This window comes from Semicossyphus pulcher, unplaced genomic scaffold, assembly GCF_022749685.1.
Source record: "Semicossyphus pulcher isolate SPU_LCO1_2020_fin unplaced genomic scaffold, fSemPul1.0.p SCAF_8, whole genome shotgun sequence".
NCBI classification, from domain to species: domain Eukaryota; kingdom Metazoa; phylum Chordata; class Actinopteri; order Labriformes; family Labridae; genus Semicossyphus; species Semicossyphus pulcher.
The window spans coordinates 14753547-14779857 of record NW_027211759.1 but is presented as its reverse complement, the minus strand read 5'-3'; the positions used below and the strand labels follow the sequence as shown (position 1 = coordinate 14779857).

Below are 26311 nucleotides of genomic sequence, written 5' to 3'. Positions count from 1 at the left end.
TTTATAACAGTGCAATACATACCAAATAGGACAAAATGCCTCTGAAATCCTTATTTTAAAAAAATGCCCACATGTTAATGTGTAGTCAATATATATGGCCACTATATGTTATTTTTTTATTTTGTGAAACAGGTGGATTTAATGTGCTGAGTGTTAGAACAGAAAAGTTCCACATGTCTGTTAACGTGATTTTAATGTCATTGTAAAAACCAGCCAGAAAAATAAACCGTGTTTCAAAATAAAAGCTTGTAATCTGGCCTGGCAGTTTGAATACATTTAATCACCCAGAGTCAGAATTAATGTTACACACACAAATGCCACAAAGCTGGGAGGGGGAAAAAAAAAACTAACACTGTTGTCCAAACAGTCCGTGGGGGAGGGGTGGATTTAAATTCCAAAAGGGTCTTGCAGCTCGTTTCCTAGTTCCCCAGTCAGCAATGTGTTTGTGAGAAATCAGTCTTTTTGTCTCGCTGAAAAAAGGCTAAATCTACATTGGTGGCCCAGTCTAACTTTGCTATTCTTTGCACTTTCAATTCAAGTGAATGAGGGAGAATGAAGTGGCCCGAGAGCCTTTATTTGATCTACTCGATTGCAGAAAGTGACGGAATTCTAATGTATTTGTTTAATACCGCGAGATGTGCCGCTGCTTTCTATAGAGGAGGCAGAGAGAGCGAGAGATTTTTTTTAAATTTACGATATTGTAGAACATATCGAATAAAATAAATAAAACGGAATTTTGCATGTTTCTGCATCGTGTGTATTTATAAACCTGTTGAATTACGTTCCTGCGCGTAGGGAAAAAAAGGAAGGGGGGAAAAAACACGTGACGCTCATTTAATCGCACTCGAAAAAAACCCCGCAACAATATTAAATCGGATACTTTGTGCAGCTCCTTTAAATGTTTATTGTTGGGCTTAATTGTGTTCATCCAGCAGCTTGATGAATGAGCTCAGTTGTCTGCGCTGTGACCATGGCATCGCAGCTCCATGCATCCTAATGCAGCGCACGACCCTGCGCACTGCAGCTCTGCACGAGTACCACTCTCAAATCAGACAGGTCTCCATACGAGATGCGTTTATTATTATGTTTATTGTATTATCATCATTATTATTATTATTATTATTATGTGAAAAACGAAAGCAGTATTTCTTGTAAAAATATTTTCTTTCACTAAAAATAACTGAGACGTTTTACTTTTAATAATAATGCTAATAATAAAAACAATAGCAACAATAATATGTGACATCATCTTTGATTGACTCTACAGAAACGTTTTGATTGTTTACTTCACTTTTAATGAGAAAATAATTCGATGACCAGCTTTTTTTTTTTAAATCCAATTCATTGCAGACTGTTTGCACACTTTTCCAAAGCACGCATGCTTGCAAAAAAAAAAGAAAACAAACAAAAACAAAACAACAACAATAACAACAACAGTAACAACACAAATTGTTTTTTTTAGAATGCATGCTTTTACCTAAAAAAAAAAAAAAAGGGTACAAATTTACAGCATCTGATACACATGGTCACCACAGCCTTTAAATTAAATGCTTCACAGAACATTTTCTGGAAAATAGATATCTAAAACATAAAACTAAAAAGTGCATTTTACAACATTTCAGTATCAGTTATTTGCAATATTCACATCTTGCATTTTTGAGGACGTCTCACAATAATTTTTCCATTTAGAAAAGATTTGCTCTCTTTTATTTGTACAGGGATGGTAAGAACAAATCTAAATCCTAGTCCTATTTGGTATTCCCTCCTGCGTCGTTCCAGTGTTAAAAAAACAGAGACACATATTCATTGCCTCGTTATGTCATCGACATTACAGTGGTCACTCAGAAACGGTGCAAAAAGTTTGCTTTTTGATCAAACTGGGAAAAAGAAAAATGTGCCACAAAAATTGGAAGCAAACCAGAGTCGATGGTGCCAAAACAAACCCCCCTCTGCTTCCCCTCGGTGGCTCCGCTTCCAACACTCACATGTCACAACAAACTGAAAAATAGAACTATCAAATAATTTATATTTTCAAGAGCAATACTTCGCTGTGCGATTTCTGTGCTGGACTTCTATGACACGATTTTAAAGCGACACATTCAACACATACACAAATAAATCGATATGCAACTGCAACTCGCCTTGATAGTTTCCGACGACAGAAAATATAAACTTTGGGATCGGTAAAGAGGCCTGGGAGCCAGACAGCAGTTCTTTTTTTTGTGTGTGTTTATACAGTTTATCAGGTCAGTGCACAGCCACAGACTGCAGCGTGGACGGGCTCGTGAGAGTCTCGCTCGGGGTCGCGGGGCTGCTTTGGCTCGTCGCTGTCTGTGGGGACGTCGGGCTCAGAGACTGCGGAGAGTTTGATAGAAACGCGGGGATGTGTGGAGGTAACGCCGAGAAACCCGCCATGGAGGTCGGGGTGGGCTTGATGGGCACCGGGATGGCGGGTAAGGACTGTCCCCCGTGGCACAAGGACTTTAAGGGCATGCCATACGCGCTGTAGTCGCTGCTCGCCATGGTGATGGGCGCCGCCGTGTCAATCACGCTGGTGTTGTACATGTGGGGCCAGGCTGTGGTCAGCTGGTTGTGCAGCGGGTACCCGGCGGACATGGACTGCATGGTGGAGAAGGCCAGGCTGCCCGGGACCTTGTACTCTCTCGCGATGATGTTCTCGATGGCGAAGGGGTGCTTGAAAGTTGACGTCTGAGTCACTCCGAGGTTGTAGGTTGACATCTGGGGAAGGTGCGTGCCGGTGGCCGCCAGGGCGCTCAGCCTCAGCTTGGCTTGCTGCTGGAGGTAATGTGCAGCGTCAGACTGCTTACTGGGAGCCAAGTGATCGGATGAAGTCAACACTTTGAACCTTTTGCGGCGTCTCAGGAAACTTCCATTCTCAAACATGTCCCCGCAGCTGGGGTGCAGAGCCCAGAAACTGCCCTTACCTGGCTGGTCCGGGCGCCGCGGGATTTTAATGAAACAGTCGTTGAAGGACAGGTTGTGGCGCAGGGAGTTCTGCCACCGCTGAGTGTTTTCTCTGTAGTAGGGGAATCTATCCATGATGAACTTGTAAATTTCACTGAGAGGCAGCATCTTCTCCGGGCAGCTCTGGATCGCCATGGCGGTGAGGGAGATGTAGGAGTAAGGTGGCTTCTGGTCGCTGTACGTGTTTCTCCCCGGACGTGGCATCCTCGATATTTTCAGAAAATCAACAAAAAGTAGTCCCTCTTTAATTCCTAGGTGAAAGCTTTCCGCTCTTCATGAAAACAACCGCTGAGGAAAGTTTCAATGCGGGCAAAGCTGGAGTTGCGTCGTGCGTAAAAGAGCCAGGTTGTGCGTCTGTGTGCGGTGCGCAGGCGGGCGGGCGGTGCACATTTATGGAGTGACGGCTGCTGTAAGTCTTTCTCGCAAAGTAAGTCAGCTTGTCCCGCTAGCAGAGCTGAATAGACTTCATCTGGCGTCCTCGGGTAAGACGAGCTAAGTGGCTGCCTCCATGGCCTTCCTCTAACCATCTGATAGTTTTATGTAGTGACATGAGCAGAAAAGACCCCTGTAGAGGCGCTCCATTAATGTGCCACCTCTTTGCTATCACATGACAATCGCCATGGGAGGAGGAGGAGGAGGGGGGGCTGGGAGGAAGGCATAATCTGGTTTCATTTACACCTATTTACATGGACACCTTGGGCCAATGGAAATCATTTCCATTTGAAGACAGAAAAAGGGGTGAAAAGGCTCGGCAACCGGAATTGAACTGCGATGGCACTCAGTGTGTGAAGGTATGCGCGTTTACTTCTTCAGCGGACTTTACGGTTACAATTCACGAGTATATGTAATGTGAATGGACATTATAATTACTGGTAATATAAATATTTATGTCATAAAGGTGCTGCTTTAAATGCAGATTTGTTGTGTGATGTAAAATGGATTTATTAAAATGCTCCTTTTTGTGCAGTTGTGTGCGTAATGGTGACAGTTTCCAAAAGTGTTTTGCACGCTGCTTTCTTTTTTATGAAACAGATTTCTACAAAAACGACCAAAAATTTTACAGATAAAAATGCTTTTTCCCCTCTCATATATAAACGCAATGCAAAATAATTTGCCTTTAGCAAGTTTGTAAACTATCTGTTTTCCTCCGCTGAGCTGCAGAGGAAGTAACGATATGAAAACATCAACACAATGCAAACAACGTTATTCAAACTGAAACTTCATGAGGCGACCAGGTCCATTGTGTTTATGTAAAGAAGATTCCAAAGTACTTCACAAATGCAAATAAACCCTTGAGGATGGTGTGCTGAAAACTGTATAAAATATCCATAAGTCAATTATATGAATGTGAAACCCAAATGGGAAGCCTATTTTGAGCTATTGCTATTCAAGCTTTTGGCCAGGGCCACCTTTCCGCTTGGAGGGTTTGCAATGCCCGGGACCACACACACGCACACGCAGATTTGCTCATAATTTATGCTAATTTCCCCCCATAAATCCACAATGCACCCCATCACCAGTCTGACGGATTACGAAAAGAATCGCATTGCGGGGGGACACCGAGCTATTTTCACTCAGAGACCAGGAGCAGGCTGCAGAGCAGAGAGTCCTCAATGCTGCGTGAGGACTGTTTAACAAAATAAAAGGGAAAAAGAAAAATGCTATTCAATTGCAATTTTCTGATTATATTAAATGTGCCAAATTTTCAAATTAGGATTTATTTTATTTAAAAAAATAAATAAATCGGAGAAAGTCTTTTCGTTAAGCGTCAGGTGTCTGAAACTTGCAGCGTGCACTTCCCCTTATTGTTCCTGCGGAGTGCCTTTTAACACCTGTCATCTCACATTAATGTTCAGCTCAAAAGGTTTTGTCCAAAAAGGAAGTGGCCCAGTCGACCCATCTCACACACCGCGGATAATGACAACACGGTGCCAAGTGCCAAACATCTTCTGACATCCAGCCTATTCATTCATTCACCCGCTCATTTAAAACTTAGAATGTGTTTGTGTGTTCACTCAGATTAGTGTGTACAAAGCAGTCAGAATCGATATGGCTTTGTGACTGACAGGTTTGAGCAATAATTCAATGTGTGTAATATGAGCTAATAAAATGGCACAGCAAATACGCGCCATTTTACGCACGAATCCTATTGGAATAACACTTTTTTAGGCACTTTCATTTGCTCCTTTTTCACTGCAGTTTCATTCCCAGTTGCGAGTTAACCTGCAACACTCGCATTAACCAGCCACAGAGGAGCAGTAAGTTTCCCCCCTCCTCTCACACACAGACGGTGTGGCTTCTTGAGCTGCAGGGTTATGGGATATTGGTAGGCCCTTTTGTCCCCGTCCAATGCACACAGTGAAAATACCACCATGACTCTGAATCTGAATAGGGTTTTTAGCTGCTCCCAAACTCCGGAGTTCAAGCAGCAGTAGATCAAGTCTGCACTATGTTTGGTCATTTGTAGAAGCGCGAACAAAGGTTGGGATAAGCCAAATTGCATTGCACTTGTGAACCGTGCCTCAGCCTGAAGTATCCTTTAGAACACGAGGGGGACCAAGAACAATTTTGTGTGAGCTTTAAAAAAAAAAAAAAAAAAAGAGAGGAGCGAAAACAAAGGGCACTTTCTGAAACATCTTAAAGTAGAGTAGTGAGGCGTGACATTCCCAGGGTGACGAGACACAAAAGCTGAGGTCATGGGGATGAAAAAGAGAATCAAACAGCCACTTTCACACGTCTGCCCTCCGCCGCTGCGCCCCCACGACACAATAGGAAACAAATGTTGTTAAAAGAGGATCGATGCCATTCAGCCTAAAGCAGCGAATGATAGCCAAACAATATTGTCACAGTGAATCGAGTTGAGATCTGCTGCCACCCAGACCTGCGGAGAGGGGAAAGAATCTGCCTTTCAGGGAGCGATTAGAAAGTTAAAGCGGAGGGAGATGCTTATTATCACATGCATTCAAGAGGTTAACTAAAGTTTGAAATTGTAGATTAATGACTAATAATAATAGATTTATATATATCTTTATACTTATCTTTTATCTAGATTAAAACTTTTATTTCTGCTTTTATTTTGAAATGTGGATCTACTTTTCTGGACGCTAAAATCAACATATGTTGATTTTTTATGGTGATTTAAAATTAATGATTACTATTTATTTTTTGCAGGTTGTTTGTTAATATTATGCCTTTCTGACTGCAGGTATTGTATGTTTACGCAAAAAATCAACTTATAGCCTAAATAGACAAGTCACTGCTAGAGTGGAATTAAATCGCATTAGAAGACAAACATTTATAATCCCGGTGAATTATGGGTATAAATTACCACAGTTTTCCATTTGTATTATTTCCATTTTTGTCACGCGGATTTAAAGGGATCTGTAATCTACCTGGCCCCTCGTGCACATTAAAAGCAGGTACGCAGTTTGTTGTCTGCAGCAGCCTCTCATATCCAGCCAATAGGCCCGCGCTGCTAATGAAGTCCGTGGTGGCTTCAGCCTCCAGAGATGCTTTACGGTGCAATTAAGGACGCGCTGATGAGAAGGTATGAATATTCAGCAGAGTGACAATTAATTAGCAGACAGAGGGCTCTCACCACAACCTCCTCAATGGCAAATTTAGCCAACATGACGGGACACTCTCTCTACTTAAAGGCCATCTTTACACGCTGCCCCCATTTGATCTTTTTTTTTTTTCACCCGACAAAAAAATATCAAAATAAAAGCACCATGTCTGTCATCGCAAGTGTAACCGGTGAAATCGTAATATGGTAAATATGTATTTATTGTTTATCTAATCAAAGAGTGGGATTAGGGTCCTCCCAGCAGCCCTCTCCATTAGCTGCGTCTGTGACATCAGAGGGAGTACCTGCAAGAAGACCTCGGGGCATTTACAACATATGCTCGGATTACGCTTAATGGTCTAATTACATAAATTAGGCATTCATTATACGGCACATCATCTGTAACAGATATCTCAATTGTACAGAGGCGGGAACTCGTGATTGCATTTGGCTGTGAATGCTTTGATCCAATTAAAGACTAAAAGATGTGAGGAAAAAAGGAAGAAATATTTATGTTTTTTTAAGAAAAAGATGATTTTATAATGTTTTTTATTTCCTTTTTCTTTGACTACTTTTTCCTCAGCAGCAGTTTCACTCTGTGGCCATCAGATGGGGACAGGCTCTTATGGCTTCTTCTGTAATGGTAGATAATGTTTCAGAATTGTATGTGTCTCAAGTATCATTTTATTTATCTGTGATTAAATACTTAAATTGCAGACTTTTATTTTGAAGGGTAAATATGACAATTTCGGACAATACAAAACCATGTACACATTTATTTATCAATCGACTGTATTACTATAAAATTCCGTCTGCAGGCACATGTGAAGTGATGAGTACATGCAAAATGTGTGTTTATTTTCTATCAGTTTACAGGTATATTAAGCTATATAATGAAATTATTGACTTTTATTTTGAAGGGCAAATAACAAATATCTCCATCTACTGTATTACTATGGAATCAGCACTTGTGCGAGCATGCATGTGTAGTGTCTACCTAATTTTACAGGTATATTTAGCCTAAATAGTTACTTACCTTTATTTTGAAGGGTCTATGTGACAAATCTCCAGAATAAAAAAAAATCTCCATCATCTTGTTTGCAGACAGGCGAGTGTGTGCAAGTGAAGTGTGTCTATCTATTCATGACTTTACAGGTGTAATTAGTCCTTCATTTACATGGACTTTTATTTTGAAGGGTTAATATGACAATCTTAACATCAACACATTTCTCTCTCCGTCTACTGTGTATGAAATCTAGTCTGCAGGCACATGTGAGTGCGTGCATGTGAAGTGGTTGTGTGTGCGTGTCTGTTTAGTGTGAGTGTGCGTGTGTCCATATATCTATTCATGATTTTATCTGTATAATTAGCTTAATAGTTACATGATTGACTTTTATTTTGAAGGGTATATATGACACATTTGCAGAATTTTATAAAAATACAATTCTCCATCTATCAACTGTATTACCATGAAATCTTGTCTGCAGGCACATGTGAGTGTGTGCATGTAAAGTGAACGTGTATGTGTGTGTGTGTGTGCATATGTGTGTGTGTGTGCGTATGTGTGTGTGTGTGTGCGTGTGTGTGTGTGTGGGAGGCTGTCCCAGTTCATTGACTCCATATGGTGGGAAACAGCAGGACTGATGAGAGCACTACCTGAGGTCCGTGTTTGTGCTGTGGACTGTAACCAAAACAGAGGCCCCTGACCCGCTGCATAATTCATTACAGACAAGACAGAGCCGCTCACTCTCTCATTTCATCATTTAGCTTTTGGTGACAGATGACTCGCTGACAACAAATCATCCTGTTAAACTACACACGCTACTTATAGGCGGCTGACAGATACAAAGAGGAAGGAGAAGAAGAAAGACGCTGCGGAGATGAGACGGAAAAAAAATGTAAATGGGCGGAAGATGAGAGGAGGAAACCGAATAACAATACGAGAGGCCAATTCAATATTGAGAAGAAAATGCAAAAGCCCTCACTACTACAGCGCTACAGTATGTATCAGTGCATAATGAGCTGGTTTCACATGAACAATAATCATGATTCTGTACATATTGATGAACATGAGAGAATAATGCAATATAAAGCCGTGTGAGATCATAATATATTAACAACAAACTCAACAGAAGAGTGAACTTTCACCTTGAAGAGGGAAGATAAAAGGGCCATTATGCAGAAAGAGGCGTATAAATTAACGTGGTACAATCACATTCAAAGAGATACCTTTAATAGGAGGTGGAGAGCTTTGAGATGCATGACTCTGTGCAGAATCACAACGAGGGAATGATCACAGGAAGTGGTTAAATTATTAGACGTGTACCAGGTATATAAAGGGTGTTACGCTTATTTTTGTACTGTAATTCTGGCACTAGAAAATCCCTTGGGATTAATAAAGTTCCATTTTATTGTAGGTGATTTATTGACTTACGAGTGGATCAATACAGAGGGTCACTTTAGGTGAAATTAAGTCTTGAGGTCAATGTTATAGACCTCAAGAATGTTAATGACCTTTAACCCTCTGATTTCCTCTTGCTTTTCTATCATATTTTCATTGTAAATTCTAATTAATAATGATAGAAAATAGTTATGATGCATTGAACTGTTCCCCAAATTAATTACAAGTTAGTGAGGTGGATAAAAAGCTTTGAACTCCAGGATCAATTCAAAGAAAGTTGACATTGTTGTTCGTCCCCGGCAACACCACCAACACGTCTCTCCTCTGGGGGTTAGCGTGCAACACGTCGTCTGTGTGGTTGGAAGGCACGCTCCTTTGTGTGTGTGTGTGTGTGTGTGTGTGGCTCATGCTCATCCAGACCTTGGCAGTGATCAGAACACACTTAACCAACTGGGACTAAATGAGGGGCATTTTTGTTCTGTCTTTCATCTTATACATCAGGGAAATAAATGCCTGGTCTCCAAGGAGGGCGAACTGAGCCAAAGACCAGAACAACACAATACACAATAACAATACAGGAGTGTTTACAACACACACACATAAACAAAAACACACGGCTGATGCTGGTGACACCCACAGGGAAGGTAACGGGAGGGAAAGGATGGCACGGAAAAATTTGAATAAAAAAGTTTGCAAACATAATCCATGTGTGGACATCAAGTTAATAACACTTATCTGCACTTTGCTTTCTCACCTGCATCTCTAAGGTGGCTCCCATTCTCGTGACAATATCCTGTACTTAAATATCACTTTGTATTTTTATTAGAGATGCACGATATATATTTGCTGATAATGTGCCGATATTTTCCACCAATTTTGGTCAACTGACGTTTCACTTTATGCTCTTTTTCCATCTAACTGCAGAGAAAATAAAGTCCCTCCTGAAGTAGAATTGAGATATGACTACATATGACCATTTTTATGGGCCGATATTAGCATATCGCAGATATATCGGTATCGGCGAATGTATCCTCCGATATGCTCCAATATTATTAGCCTATATGAATTTCTGCAGAATATAAAATGTTAACAAACGCCTGGACAAGTGTAAGGCAATGTCGTTGTGACTTTTTACTAACAGAGGGCGCTGTATTTACTTTCCATGTACAACTACTGTATAAACCAGCACAACATATGCCATGTGCAGAACATATGTTCTGAACAGACACATTACAAACACTAACAAAAATTATTTCCATTTTGGATCCTTAAACAACAAATGTAACAACTTAAACTACTCAGTCAGCACTAGGTGACAGGCATGATGGGAAATGAGGACCTTTCCTATCCCTAGCAGAGCGCATCTCTTGATAGAAAAATATATATCGGCCGATATATCGGAATTTTTTTACTCCCTAATATCGCAAACGGCATCCTCCCAAAAAATCCAGTATCGGTCGGGCTCTCCATATGACAATTACATATTTGAGACAATAATACAATGCTTTCCAAAATGTACACATTCACATGAAACTAGAAACATGCTTCCAGCAACATGCCATATTTATTCTTGTGTACGTTCTTAAAGGTGCAAACACCCAACTTCTGTATTGAAGTGTGGAATGAATGGCATTTAATAAGATCTAACGGCTTGTGCTTGTAAGCATAATTAAAGGGTAATTTTATCGGCCTGTCATATCAGCAAAGATGCCGATATTTTATTTTAAAGCCTAAAAAAATCGGACGATATACCGTTATCATCCTGCGTCCCTAATTAGCATTTTTCAAGACAGAGCTGCAGCCACCGAGGCAGCGTTCAGTCCTTTGCTCCTGAGTGACTAACACAATGACCAATCACCGAGTGCCTCCTCTATTGATATATATTAATTGGTGTGTGATATATGCTGCTGTAGGAAGAAGAATTTGCATTGCTAAGCACAAACAGGCCTCCCAGTAAATCACAGAGAGCTTTAAAGAGAAAACGCAAACAAGCGCTGTGGCACTGCTCCTTTATGGTTGACCAGCTCAATGTGCCTCCTGCTGAAAGGTAATATGCATGACACATTTCCAGGCACTAATTCATTTGTTTAGTAATAGGGGAGCTAACCTGTGCTGAAAACACGAGTGCGGTGAGGAAAACATAAAGGTCCTGTTAATCCACGGCTAATCAAAAGGGCACAGGAAACAGCCCCGCAGACGGATATTTTCATATTAATTAAGGCGAGGCTTCAATGTTTGTGCGTATATAAAAGCGTGCTCATAAGGCAGGGCACATGCAGAGCAGAGATCGCCATCATTATTCCACCAGGCTGCTTTGACTCTGCCAGTGTGAGGATGCAACCCCGAGCTGGCGGCCAAGGACCCTGGAAAGCATGGCTTATATCTGGAGAAAACTATGTATTTATGTGTCTGAATTCATGTTGATTAAGGGTTCTCGAAGCAGCATTGTAGCCGGTATATAAGAAGATTTATTTTGAAGGATAGCAGTAATGGCGCTGATGAACTGTGATGTTGATTACTACATCCTCAAGAGTCGACACTTGAAAATAATGTTGTTGACTCTGACCTGCTCAGGAGCAAGTACTCCACATGTGACAAAGCATTTGAATTAGAGATGGGAAATACACACAGACTGCATGCACACAGAAGATTGCAATTACAATTCCATCAAACAAATGTAATCTAGAGTTGAGGTTTATGCTATTACAATGCACTGATGGAAAAGCACGGGAAGAATCCTATGAAATGTCAAGTGCCGCTGCATGCGAGGGAAAATCTTTATCTGTCACAGCTACTGTGGGCACACACTGAGCATTAACAGCCTTATCAGCTGGGGAAATGCTCAGCTCCCCCGTCTAAACCAAAGCTATTACAATCCCAAATAATTAACTTGCAGCAGAAGACGAAAAGATGTGCATGTAGAACAACTCTGATCAAAATGAAGACAAAAGCAGGAGCAGATATCTGTGTAATAATCTCGTTCAATGGCTCCCTTTATCATGTTTTAATGTGAAAAAAGTCCTCAAAAATACATTCAGAGCTCTGGGGAAAATGTGTCCACTTTCTCAATGCAAAGTTATTTTGACTCTGTAACTATGTGCTGTATATAGTTCCATCAGTGCCTTCCGTTTACACTAACCTCTGCATAGCTTTATTCATTGAAGGTGAATTCTTATCTCTACGCTGACACTTTTTTTGTAGACTTCTCTTAATATGCAAGCAAGATGCCAATTTTCAAGATGATTGCAATAATTAACACATTTTGCTTATTTGCATACTAAGAATTAAAGGTGTGATATGTTAAAATCAGACAAAATGCAACAGTCAACAGCAAAATGAACCGAGTTCATTTTTAGCAACCGTTTCTTTTTTTCACAATCGTTACAAAATTAGTAAACAAGGAGCAGATCCGCAGAGTTACATTTGAAAGGCTTTATTAGTTATAAGGTATAAAATTACTAAAAAACAGACAATCTCTGAGCCTAACTCTGCATTCAACGTTAGGGATGTGTCGTCAGTGGATAAGTTGGACAACAGGTGGGAGGGTGAGTGTCATTAAGAAAATACTGTGACAAAATTTACAAACCAAACAAAACCAAAACTTCATATAAAAACTTGGCTATTGACTCAAATGAAAGACATAATACACATAAATTACACAAAAAGGTATTTTTGAGTGAGTGTTCTTTTATTGTCTTTCTCTAAAAACTTTTCTTTAAGTAAAAAATTGTGTATTGTTGTACGTACGATACAAACGTCACAGTACAACGCGGTACAGTACGATACGATATGATACGACGCGACACAACACGACACGACACAATACGAGACGATACGATACGATACAATACGATACGGTACAGTACAATACGATACTATACGATACGACACGACACGATACGATACGATACGATACGATACGACACGGTACAGTACGATACGATACGATACGATACGATACAATCCAGTACGTTACAATATAATACAGCACAGTACGATACAATGCGATACGGTATGATGCGATACAATACCGTACAATGCGATGCAATGCGATACAACACAATACGGTACAATGCGATGCGCAACGATACAATACGATACAGTACGATGTGATACAATGCGATATGATACAATACAATAAAATAATTGTCCCAAATTTCTGGGTCTGGGTTGCAGTCAGGGCAGCGTGACCTGATGTCCCAAGTCATACGCAGACTTTTCATATTTAGGCAAACTTCATAACGTTAAAATTAAACAGCCATAACTTAAAGGGACAGAGTGTCATTTTTAAAGTTAGTATTTCCTTGGTTTAATGAAAGTACTGAAAGTCAACCGCAGCTCTGAACGGCCCCCAAATCAGCTCTGTTATTCAATCATTACTCTGTTTATGTCCTCATCTCACTGACAGACTTCAACAGGCCTTAAACCAACTCAGGTAATACGGCCTAATAAATCTGCACCAATAAAAAGCATTTAATCGTGAGTGTCAACATGATTAATCGTGCACTAAAATCCATGTGAGACCTCGTAGTCGTGGGGGCAGTGAAAAGGCATTTTGCATTTCAGCATAACTGGCACCAGGACGGGCAGTTATGTGAGTCTGTGCATGGACTGGTATGAATATCAAATTAATAATTAGTCATGTAATTTCTCCTCAGGAATTACTACGCCTCAAACTGGTGGGTGAATTTAATTATTAGCAGCCTTTTTGTTTCCATGTCCCTCTCATTACTGTCAGGATTGATGTAACATAAACTTCATTAAAAATTAAAGCTAGAGTCTTAATTATGAGGCTACACTGACTGAAGTTAGAATTAGCCAACTCAGTGATGTGCAAATGAGAGCATTATTTAAGAAACATGCTGGAAGTAGTTATGCTAATTTCAAGAGTTCACAGTAGCAGACCTTTTCACTTGCAGTTGCATATTCATTAAACACACTATGCAAATTTAATGTAGCAGTCTTAGTAATGCCTTGTTAATTTATTCAGATTTATTGAGTACGACTTGTAAAAAGTACCAATTTAATTACCCCATCTCCTTGGAAGGTAAGGGATGTGGCCAAGGTTTTAAACTGTGTAAATCAGGATTAGTGTGGATTGATGGAGAAAAGGGGGATGAAAGGACGCTGCTGTTAATGGCTTGACAGACATATTGATTTACTTAAGACATGATCCAAGTAAAAATATCCAAAGCATACTCTACCAGCCACAATAGTAAAAATGATTAGCATATGTGTTATTATAGCTGAAGTTCAACATGAATAGTCTCCATGTCATATAATGTAGCATAAGCTGCCTGTCTACTGACGACTACTCTTAGTCTTTGTATGAAATAATAATTCAGTAAAATGACATGACATTTTGGGTGACACTGTACCTGCATTACAGAAGTTATACTAGTAATACACACAGTCCAAAAATAGTACTCTGTTACATGTAAAAGTATAGTGTGTGTGAATAAGAACTATAAGTAATAAAAGCTAAATCACGTCTTATGCAGAGTGGCCCATGGAGCATTTAATATATACATATGTGATGGTTAATGCACTGGCATTAAAGCAGTTATTAATGCTGTTGTTGGTCCAGGAGTAGCACATTTTTTGTATGTTGTTGGGACATTTTATAGGGGTGAAATAGCATCTTAGTTTATCTGCTGATCATGTGTTTTTTGCCTTATATCTGAACCGACACAGTAAGTAGTATATAAAGCTATTAAATAAATGTATTAACGTAAAAAGTTCCATTTAAAAAACAGTGGACCCTAAATATACAATGGTATACATTTGAAATACTCAAGTACAAGTAACTTAAGAAGACAAGTACATGCAGATAGCTACTGTTTACCTCGGCACTAGGGACATGTATGTAAAGGTCCTGAAGGAAGGAGGAATGAGATGCCTTTTGATGAGCAGGCACCTTGCGCGTTCTACCAGAGCATGAGTGTTCATGTGATTGGGTAAATGTTTACATGTAGTGTAAAGCACGGAGTGGTTCGAAGATGAGAAAAAAAGCCTGTTAGAGCAGTCAATTTATCATTTAACCCACCTTTTCCTGACATGTAGGAGGTATATTTCCCAGAGGTTTAAATACAGCAGAACTGCCATGTATTACATACAGTGCCAAAATATTACCCTACAAAACGTACAAGCACTCACCCAGAGAGTTACTTTTCTGGGGTAAGTGGAAAAGTAGCAGCAATGGAACCAGAAAAATCTGGGAGTTCATGATTAACATGCTCTGTCAAATGCGTCTGCCCCCCCTCGTGTTCAGGCAGAATTCCATCTGACCTGACTCAGGTCAGACCAATCACAGTTGTTTATCTAATATAGGACGAGTTAAAGCATAGAGTTAAGGCATATTTGTAAACAAGCAAGATGGCCGCTGCTGATGTGGAACCTTCACACTCCGCTATGGCTATAGTGTTAATTAAATTGGATAAGGGGCGTCATTTTAGCTGAGGTGGTCGATGATATGTTGGTCAGACGCTCAATGGGGAAGTCCTCCCTGCATTTGCCACGGGTTCGACTTTCACCCTCAGCCCCCTGGTCCATGTCACTCCCACCCTCTCTTCCTCATCTTCACTGACCTTTTTTTTCTGTTTCTAAATTGAACTTCGACATAGACGTAAGACTAGGGTTGGGGATCGCAGGGTAACTTATGATACATCCAAACACGATACGTAGCCCACGATCATATCGCGATTGTGCAATAATTAATATATTGCAAGACAATCATGTAATGAGACATCATCATATCTGATTAATTTCTTTGGACAATTCATTTCTGTTCACATTACCCTCATTCATGTCGCGGTGAGTCAAAATCTGTGCAGGGAAATCTGTGTGTGCGATATATACAAATATCGATATTTGGCACCAACCTATCGATAATTGTATTGCACGAGTCAGGGCGACGATATTCCCTTATTGATATTTTTCCCACCCCTACATAAGACCAAGAACACAAGACAAAGGTTGTATTAAAAATGAAGTTTTCCTTCACATTTCACTTCTTGTAATTAAAGTGAAAATACTCCTCATTTGCAATCTATAAATGTTGTGTCAAAGCATGTAAAATGCTGGTTCAATGAAAGGTGACTATTACAAACAACACGGCAATAAACATTTGCATCTGAGAGCATGTTTACTGGGTTGGATCGAATCCAAATATGAAGAATTACTGCACAAAGAAAGGGGTGTTAATTAACATGCACTTTTAATTCAATATATAAACCCCTGAATAAGAAAGTAAACATGTCTGCAGACATCTGGGCACAGCCTGGTTTATCATAATAAACCTTTATTTTACAGGCACACATTGTTGTGGAGCAGGTTCTGATGTCTTCTCAGGTAACAGACACTTCAAAAACAAAAGCTCGTACACTGTGCAACCAAATAATCTTGTTAGTTTCAAGTGATATGGTCAGTTGCCGGGGACTTGATGTTAGTCCTCGGGGACGGAGTTGAAAGGCTGAACTGGAGAAAAACATCCTTGGGGCTTACGGGGGAAGAAGCCCAATCACTGTGGTGGTAAAAACAACCTGCAGACGAGCACTGAGGGCCACACAGCCCTGACCGTGGAAGAGCAGAGCTCACTGCCTGCACACAGCACTCCAGGAGATAATTACACAGGCTGGGTGTCTATGGCTCGTGTCTGTTCATCGCTCCCTGTTGTCCCCCAGTATTCCCTCGGGGTGTGTATGCGGGACTGTGTGTGCGTTTCTGTGTGTGTGTGTTCTGGGGGACCTACAAGCCGACAGTCCCACAGTGAAATCACCTCTTCCTGCTTTGCTGAACAAAAATTAATCGTTGTGTTTGACGCAGTCATCCAAACAAAAATAAAATTAAGGCACAAAACCTGTTAAAACACGCTTTGTGTGATTAAGCAGCTTGAGGTTATATTTATTTTAAACTAAAGGAAAAGGCCTGACTTGTTTTTTTTTCATTTGTTACAGCCTCCATAAATAAAAAGCCGCTCAGAGGAGGCGAATGCGCCTGCAAAGATTGCACATAGTATAAACTACTGATGTGTGTAGGCGTTCTTCCACAAACACCTCTGAGTTGATTACATAAATATTGCATTACTTAATTATTTATGTGTTATTAATTAAAAAACATTTTACTTGAAAAGGAAAATATTTGCATGTAGAATCACAGAATCATATATTGAAGTAGGCTTTAGCAGCATAAACACACATGAGTTTTCTGCGTGCTCGAGGTTAAAAATGACTCAAGACTTTAAATACAATAAAAGTGAATAAATGTTGTCTTTGCAATGCAGAACTTAAAACTTTGCATACTGTAAGTAAAAAACAAGATGTTAAAGGAGGTAATATTTACTGTAATATGTGGGAAATACTAGACTTAAGTCACCAACAGTTTTGACTGGTTTAAACTGTAACGTTTTAACAAGTTTAACAAGTTCAAGTTATACAAAATGAAAATTACTTTGGACTTAAATAAAACTGGTAGACTTCGGCCAGCTACCTCTGTAGTTATCAGAAACTTGCCATTTAAAATCATGTGTAAAAATACACAAATAACACTGTAAAACTCCTATCTTGTATGTTTTTCAAAACAATCACACTAAGCTCGACAGCTCTTTGAGACATCGATTTTCAGCTTGTGTGTGGGCAACTGCAGATTCACGTTCACAGCTGTGTGGCTTTTGTGCATCACTCGCGTTTGTAATAAACAAGACTCGAGTGAGCGGTGAATGTCACGAATGACCGGGTGGCTCGAGAGGTCCACGCGTCGCAGGTAAGAGCTACACTGTGGGCGTTGGTCAAAGCTCCCCCCGTACATTACCGACGCAGAGAGCTAGCTAACGTTAGCAGCGCGACTGACTAGCCAGGACTGACACACTCCTTGCTGGAACTGTGTACAAGGGACGTCGGAAATGGTGCACAGCAAAGAATGCATGCAGCGGGTTTGTCGTAAAAATTGTCAGAATTGTAAAAATTAAGAATTGCAATTATGACAAATCTTTCTTTTTTTAACACCCCTACTGTTTTATGTTATATTTTACAACATATATAGCATATAAACTAATTGTGGCAGCAAGCACACACACACACACACACACACACACACACACACACACGCAGAGTATGTTCATGTGTAAGTAATTTGTCATACTCTCTGTATACTATGTTTTTAAGAGACTGTTAGTTTTCTGGTACAGTGGCTGCAAACATTATGACTACCATCACATCTACTGCTGCTGTTGTTCCACATCATTCTGACACTCAAAGTGCTGATGTCAAAATTAAAACGCAGAATGTATTCATCCCTACTGAACCTCCAACCAGCAGATGACTTAATATACATCCTCCATGATCTTGAGGGCGATCATTTCCATTTTTCTCACTCAGAGTGACAGATGTGAACCATCCCATTGACCATAATTAATCTGTGTTTAAAGCGAGCAGGCCACATACTAGTGGAGGCATAGCCCAGGGTCTGAGAGCCCGTGTCACGGCGCTGTCTGTCTGGCCCCGCGCATCTCGGTGTAATTATCCAATCGCCATGAATAATGGCACGAGGGGGATCCCAGTGATGCTTTGATAGAGATGAGATTAGTTTAATCAAGTTCATTGCTTGGGCTGGGCCACCGAATCTCATCATCCTTCCTCTCAAATCACCAGACCCTCACCCCACCCGCCAACGCTCCCCCTCCACACCTGCCACATTAGCCCCAAAAATTTATGACATCGTTAGTTTTAAGTGCTACCCCAGTTAGGACAATGCACACTCAAAGCAGAGCCCTTAGTGACAAAAGGATTCGTATTAAACGGGGAAAAAGCAGGAGTCTGTGTGAGCAGACTGATGTCATATGGTCTGAGGGCTCTTTCACAATAATTGTATCATATTATAGATGAGCTGGGAGGATGCCTGAAACAATAAAATCCTTCAATAAAACTCTATATTTACTTTTAAATCAGACATATGATGTATTTACGGCTCCTCATAGATCGTAGCTCAACACTTCAGTGCCACAATTCGACTCATTATAAAGACAGAAAAGAAAGAAAAACTGTTGGTTTTCAATAGTTTAGGCACCTCTCATTAGAAAGTCAAACACAGGATTTATCATTGTAATGTGTTGCCCCCCTGAGGCACACATTCATGTAAAACAGAAAGAACGTTGCAGGGCACTCTGGGTATTTACAGACAACAAATCATGTTTGTCAAAACTGACAAACTCAGCGTGAGACAAAGGCCGTGGACTCCTACAGCGATATTAACTAGGAGAAATCCATAAACACGCGTTCCCTGCAGCGCACCATCACTCTGCAGCCGGCCTGACGTCAAAGGACGGGCCTTAAACTGTCCACAGAGGACAACAACTTTGCAAACAAAGCCCCAAGTCCAGCCGCTCGGAAGTCTCGACTTTGACTTTCTCCTAGCTCCGTGTCAACACGCCGCTCCCGCAGCCCCCTCCGCCAAAAAAAAAAAAAAAAAAATACCACTATTACAGCACAATTTGGGAGTCATTCATCAAATAAGACACAGGATTAATTAAGCCTGAGGACTGAATTAGCCTCCCTCTTCACTCATCAAGGTGTACCCTTGGCCTGGGGTTGGGGATGGGGGTGGGGGCTCTACGCTGATGGGTGAGGGAAGGTGTGGGGGCGGGGATTTTATTTCACTAGCATGTGTTTAGTACACTGAACATCCATGCTGGGACAAAAAAGGAAAGAAAATCCCTTTATCCCCAATTTACATATGATGTATGACAATAAAAAACTCCAGAGGGGAAAGCGGCCACAGCGCTGCTCATTACATATTAGCTTTATGGCTATATATTTACCAGGCTCAGGGCATTGTGGGAAAAAAGTTTGGGAAAGACTGAAAGACAAAACTTCTGTATCCTTCATTTTATATTTATTTTTGCTACTGAGGCAGATGTTTCCTCGCTGACACATCACAATGACATCAGTATTGTTTTAAGTGGAATAATACTAATAAGAGGAAAGCAGTGGGCTTTATGTTTTATGTGCTATTATCCCCTGCAATAAGTAAAGATTGTCTCCCTTATGTACAGTGATATGACACACATACCTTCGTGCGCTGAGTTCATTAGTCCATAGCATCCCGTCTCTCACCGGAGAGGGTCACGCTTTTGATGAATGGACTGTGCAGCTTGTAGCTTCAGGCTAGGATTCAGCACCTCAAGAGGGAGACGGGACCGAAGTCTGGTTAGAGCGAAGAAAGAGAAGAAAGAAGGGAGGAAATGAGGGAGAAAGAGAGGCAGAGAGGAGTGAGAGAGATGCATTTGGATTACCCAGGAGTTCTGTCTCCCCCGAGTCCTGCATCCGAGAGACATTAGGAATCTAATGTGCTATTATTCTCCATCACCCCCCTAAGCCTAAAACATCTGTCCTTGGGGTGTCTCCGGTAATAGACAAGGGCTTTCGGACCCTTCGCTAAGACAAGATAGCAGCTTCTACAAGGGCCCTTGACGTCCTGCCGACTTAATCTGCAAGCACTTCCACAAAATTGACATTGCCTAGAGAGTAAAGCAATCAGCAGACACGGTGTTACAGAGCATTTATATTTCAGCGGAGCTTCCAGAGACAGTGAAACCTGACCTTTAGGAGGCCTGGCAAAGAAAGACGTCTATTCACTGTTTTTTTATAACTTTAAAAAGATTGTGTCTGCCATGGAGTTTCTTCAAGGTTAGCAGTCTTTGAGTGAGTCGTGTCTCAAGGTGTGTGGGTGTTTTACATCAAGATATATTGTATTTTAGTGTGAACAAAAATAGCTATCATTATTATAAGGTTTTAAAAAGGGAAGTGCATGAGCTGTGGCTAAATCCTGCTCGTTCTCCCCATCTGTCTTCCTTACATTGGACTTATTTTACCTGTGGATGTTTTATGCTCCAATTCCTAACACCACAGTAAATCCATATCTTTACATACACTCTACATCCCCGTCTTTGATTGTGTGCTTAAAGGATAAGGCCGGGGAAGTTCTATATTTGTCTTTTTTGTCAACAAATCCTCTGAAATGGCTAAAACCAACAGTGAATTAATCCTATTAACAAGTATTTTCTGTGTAACCAAAGTCTAATATACACTCACAGGCCACTTCATTAGGTACACCTGTACAATCTAACGCACTTCAATACAACAGCGCTGCCATGGAGTCGGCTTTTATGAAGTTTAGTTTGTGTTGGCTTTTGTTTTGTTGAGAGTCAGAAGTGTGTAAATTCAATCATGTTTATCACTGAGGCTGGAGTTAAAGGTGGTGTTGTACTGACCTAAACTATATTGAGGTGTGTCTCTAATATTTTGTCCTCCCTATTTACATACATGAGAGGGCCAGAGTATTAGAAACACCTCTGGATATAATGAGGCTCAGTACAGCCCCACCACCGATTATGACCTTGACGCTGAAATATCATTGAGTTAACACCTCTATGACAGCTTAGAAAGAAGCCTGTACATTACAGGCAACATAACAGTTCTTATGGCAAGGCTTGTGTATTGGATTACTTTAGATTTTTAAGGTGTACCTAATGAAGTGGCTGTGTAATTCTAAAACACACCTATAAACCTTGTTGTTACGTGGCGAAAAATTGTGCTCATATACAAACACACCATTCTGTATTTAACATGGCACAACAAATTGGCAGCAAATATTCCAAACAAAATCAGTTTTACAAATATTTGCAAAAAAAAGAAGCATTTTTAGTCTTTAAAACAAATTTTAAAGTAAATCTTAGTCGCCTATTTTTAATATCAACTTCTTTAGAATTGAACGGAGCACATAAATAAGGGTGACGGACTGGAAAGAGAAGAGCGGAGAGATGACACAGTGTTAATTTTGGTCTCTCAGTGTTAATATGATCACAATAGTTAAGAAAAACACAAATTCAAAAAAAACAACCAAAACTTGGAGCATAAAATGCTCTTCTTTCACTGCCAGTTGCCCCTTTGTGTATTATCATCATCTTTTATTGTTGCTATTCATTTGAATGTGATATTCTGTGAGCTGACATTTCATATTAAAACAGCCTGTGATTGTCTAACATTACAGTTAACGTCTGTCAAATCTTCACCACTTACACTACCTGCACAACACAGGGCAATTACTAATACAGCTTTTTGTGTCTCCACAGCATGACAGAATAATTGTTTTCATATAACCACAAATGCAATATTCATGATACTCATTTTTAACATGAAAGATCTGTTAATGGAGGCGTAGTATTTGATGTTGTATTTCTACTAATTGAATTAAATCTAGTCAAAGAGCAGAAATATTTGTCTTAAAGGCTTTCGGGCCCCCGAGCTGTGATTACAAATGCATCCCATTAAATGAAAAGAATATATCTTGATTCATTCATTATTGATGAGGGGGAGAAAAGGGGAAGAAATACTATGGGTACTCATTAATTTAAGAGAAATAATGTCTCGTAGTTACGTCGGACGGCATGGCAACATCTCTGCAATGAGAAAGTCCCAATAGATCCATCACACAGGATGGAGGAAAGCATGCAACCTGTTTAAAAGGAAGTTTCTTTGCTAAAGAGCCGGTGAGGGCTGAACAGATGGCCAAACCTGTGCTTCTCACTCCTGTTTCTGTTGAGCAATTAAAAGTTTCTGGCTGTTTTTCTCCCTTCCCCCCAAAGTACAGATTGCAAACATGACAAGAGGTCAAATATCTGCAAGGGAAAAAGGAGTGGAACAACTGTTCCGCCGAGCTGCTCTGGCCTCAGCTGGTGTGCAAGCGGACGAGTATTCACCTGAACGAGGACTGGTAATCACCCCACACCGAAGTGAATAATTAGTGTAATAATTACCAGGCTTAAAATGAATCTGCGAGCTGCCCTCGCTCGCACCGCCATCAAGAATAACAGGTGTTGAAAGTGCCTTGAAGGGACAGAGATTAAAGATTATTTCGTTATCCCGGGTCTCCTTCAGGCACAACTGTCTTGTGTTTTATCCTGTCATCCACAGCGAGGGTCGTGTGGGGGCTCATTTTCCTCTGGCTTGGCAGTTTTGGGAGCCGGGCGTGTGACAGAGAGTGAATGTTGTTTAATCTGGGAGTGTGAGCCGTCCTTGAGCTTCCTGGACACTCCATGTCCACATAACCTCCAGCTACGTGGAGTTAGGTTGTACTAATGCTTATTATTAGCTGCCACACCGGCTTTCCCTTGTAATAAAAATACTACATATACAGAAATAACATTTTTGTTTCACATAATGTAAATATAATTGTAAAGGAAATGGAAAGATCACAACCCCGGCAATAAATCCAAATAATTACATTACTATGCTTTTGTACTTTAATGTCAATAAAAGCCAAGTTTAGACCTTTTCCATCAACACATAAGCCCATTTTTTTCTTATGATGCCTCTTAAATATCTTTATTTTTCTTATTAAAAGCATTGGCACTACTTTTCTGATTGCAGCCTCGCTGCTGTACGTACTGTTTAGATTTAAGCAATGAAGCAAGTGAGCCTTGGGGTGTTTGTTCTTGTAAGAATTACTTAAAGACTTGTCAAGATGCCACAACTCGTGCTTGGGTTCCCGGGCTCTTTCTGTGTTTGTTATTCAGACTTCCTGTGTGTTTTTGAAATTGCTACAGCAGGTGCGACGCTATCTTGGACATAGTGAATTAAATATTTGTTTCCAATGCTTAACAAAGTGTATTTTGTCTGTTAATTATGGTGGAAGAGGAAAAGTCCCTGTAGTATTAAAGGGAGAAGGCTATAAATTATATTCCCGGCACTGTAATAATGTAGCCAGGAACCACAATGTGATATTTTTGTGCCACACAAAAGGATCCAGGAATATACATTTGTGTGGGATTCCTGTGTTTCCATTTAGCCTCACTAGAATATGTGAATGTCCATGCAAAATAGAGATGAATGTGCGGTTGAAACAGACATTGGTTGATGATAGTATAAGCATGACATCCTGCACTTTATCTTTCACCGTGCCCTGTTGTCTTATAATGTTGTATCATTAGTTTCCCTGACAATGATTTAGCATTCAGCCATCTACCCCATTGACCTGTGCTGTGTTTAAATGTAACCTTCTCTTAGCCCTCGCCATCATTCGTCTCCTCTGAGCTGTCAGATACACACAAATTGGACACAACCTGCCGCGGCCGGTGACAGGGAGACACAGAGGGGCTGCAGAACAGAAGCAGGGCAATCAGCTGCATCTATTACATTTACATGGTCTGGGAAGGTTAGCAAGTTGTTCCTGAAAGATTACCACCTCTAATTTCTTTGGGGAGGATGGGACCTTGGTTCTGCTGCCAAGCCTGCTTTTCAGGTCAGGGCCCCCTGAATGTTAACTAAGACCCAGGAGCAGGTCAGCAGGCAGGCCAAGGGACCAGAGGAGAGCCTGCGCCCTGATCGTACACGGGCGGGCCAGCAAGTCGTGCAGAAAGTTGCCATCCATCTTTGGCACAATGCTAATGATGCATTCTGGGAGAGGTCCGTGGTTAGGAAAGCTATCCAGGTAGTTCTCCACGGGTGCCTCCCCGCTGCTGAGTGCAACACCAACTCCGGAATCTCTGCCAGGAAAAACACAAGCTCACACCAAAAATTCTCCAGCGTTTCTTCAATAGGAGGAATAACTGTTTGATGTCTCCACCACTGCTCGTCTAACCCCTCTGGTTGTCTTCTTCAAGCTATGCTGCGAGAAATTTCCATGTGGTGCCACAAAGGGCCCCTCCTGTGTTCTGTTCTTTAAATTATAAAACAGTTTCAACGTGATCTCAGACTGTGACGAACGCTGCAACTATGTTATTGTGGCCCTAGACCATGTTTTGAATGCCACTCAGTGACTTTACCATGATGCAGGCAGCTATACTGCATTAGATACATAATGCACATAATGCACTTGTGTCTATGTTACAATTTGTCGCAGGCAAACAAACTATAACAATACATGAAACAATACTACTATCTTCTATATTACTAGCTTCTTTATACACACATCCTGAAAAATGTGCAAATATATGCTTGTAACAAAAAGATTAAATAATATTATGCATAAATATATACACTCATATATTTGGGAATAGTTCCAACTAGCTCTTTTTAACTCTCACAGGAAACTACAAACTCAAAACGTTTAAAATACTACAGAATTCAAACACTAATACCGACACTCATATTATTAGCATGTCTTAATATTCATAAAACATGTTTCATAAACACCTGCAGTGTATACATTATATAGTGCATGCCGTAATAAACAGGTCATACACTTACACTGAAATAATGTAGGTTTACAAAACCTAAATATGAGCATGTATTATGTTTTAAAGGTTGTTTGAGTACATCTTGGACAGTAGGAGGAATTGTCATTTGGTGAGCTCTCTGGGCCGAGATTGACAATAAATAAGAATTAATATTAATACAGTAAAACGAGATTAAATTTTCCATGTATATAAATTAATAACACGTTACTAAATGAAAAACCCAAGCACAATTTATTCCGTAGATTACGAATAAACAAAACCGATGCATATCAAAAAATATACAGCAACGACAACCAAAAATCACAAGCAATCAAACTCACCACAGAAACCATCTGTGGATTTACAAAATGCGTACTTACTTGCGAACAAAAGCGACAGTAGCACCAACTAGAGTTAAATACTTGATGATAAAGCAGATTCCTTTAAGCTTATATGGAAACAGCGATCAACAGCTCCTGTTAGCTAGCAGCTGCCAGCCAGCTGTAGCTAAAGTTAGCGCGATTCACACAGCTCATGTTGGCAACAGCTTACTTTATGTTTACTGCGCGTACTTACGTGATCATCTGTCTTTCAGACAGTCCTCGTCCTCAACGTCCTCCTCATCGTCGTTATCATCTTCTGTGTCTGGCGACAACGTCCCCATCACGTTAGCATCCTTGTTGCTGAAATTAATAGTCTGTGGTCTGCGACCCACATGATTCACTTTCCTTATCATATCGCGGTTTTCTTAACAAGGGGGAATTTATTGTATTTCTCCAAATAGATTCGACACTTGTAAAAACTTATAGACAAGAAACTAAAGTAACGTGTATTCATGTTGTCCCACACATTCAAACAGACTTGAAACAATATAAACAAACAATTCAAATCACCCAACATGCAGTGAAGGTCAGGGGTCATCAACTCTTGCGTCACTGGAACGTCGTTACATAAATAAATGAAATATAAAGTTATTTTTATTTATATGAATATGAATATAGATATAAGGCAGATTGATGTCACCATATTTAGTCTTTATTTTAGGAAAATAAAAAAATCCTTTATGTCATTAGAAAGGTGAAAAAAGAAGACAATGCCTCTTCTTCTGAAATGTTCCATGTCATTTTATCTAATTTGGCTCACAATGAAA

At 40.3% G+C, this 26311-nt stretch overlaps 1 protein-coding gene across 1 annotated transcript; it reads right to left on the bottom strand.

The window, feature by feature from the left end:
• Positions 1-1494: 1494 nt before the first annotated feature.
• On the bottom strand, positions 1495-3462 carry foxb1a (forkhead box B1a). The gene has a single exon (XM_069686875.1). It carries the CDS (start codon positions 3187-3189, stop codon positions 2248-2250), a length of 942 nt encoding a protein of 313 aa, XP_069542976.1. The 5' UTR covers positions 3190-3462; the 3' UTR covers positions 1495-2247.
• Positions 3463-26311: the final 22849 nt, after the last annotated feature.

What these genes read in the sequence shown, in the direction of transcription:
- foxb1a (XM_069686875.1), bottom strand. Translation starts at nt 3,189, where the DNA reads ATGCCACGTCCGGGGAGAAACACGTACAGCGACCAGAAGCCACCTTAC.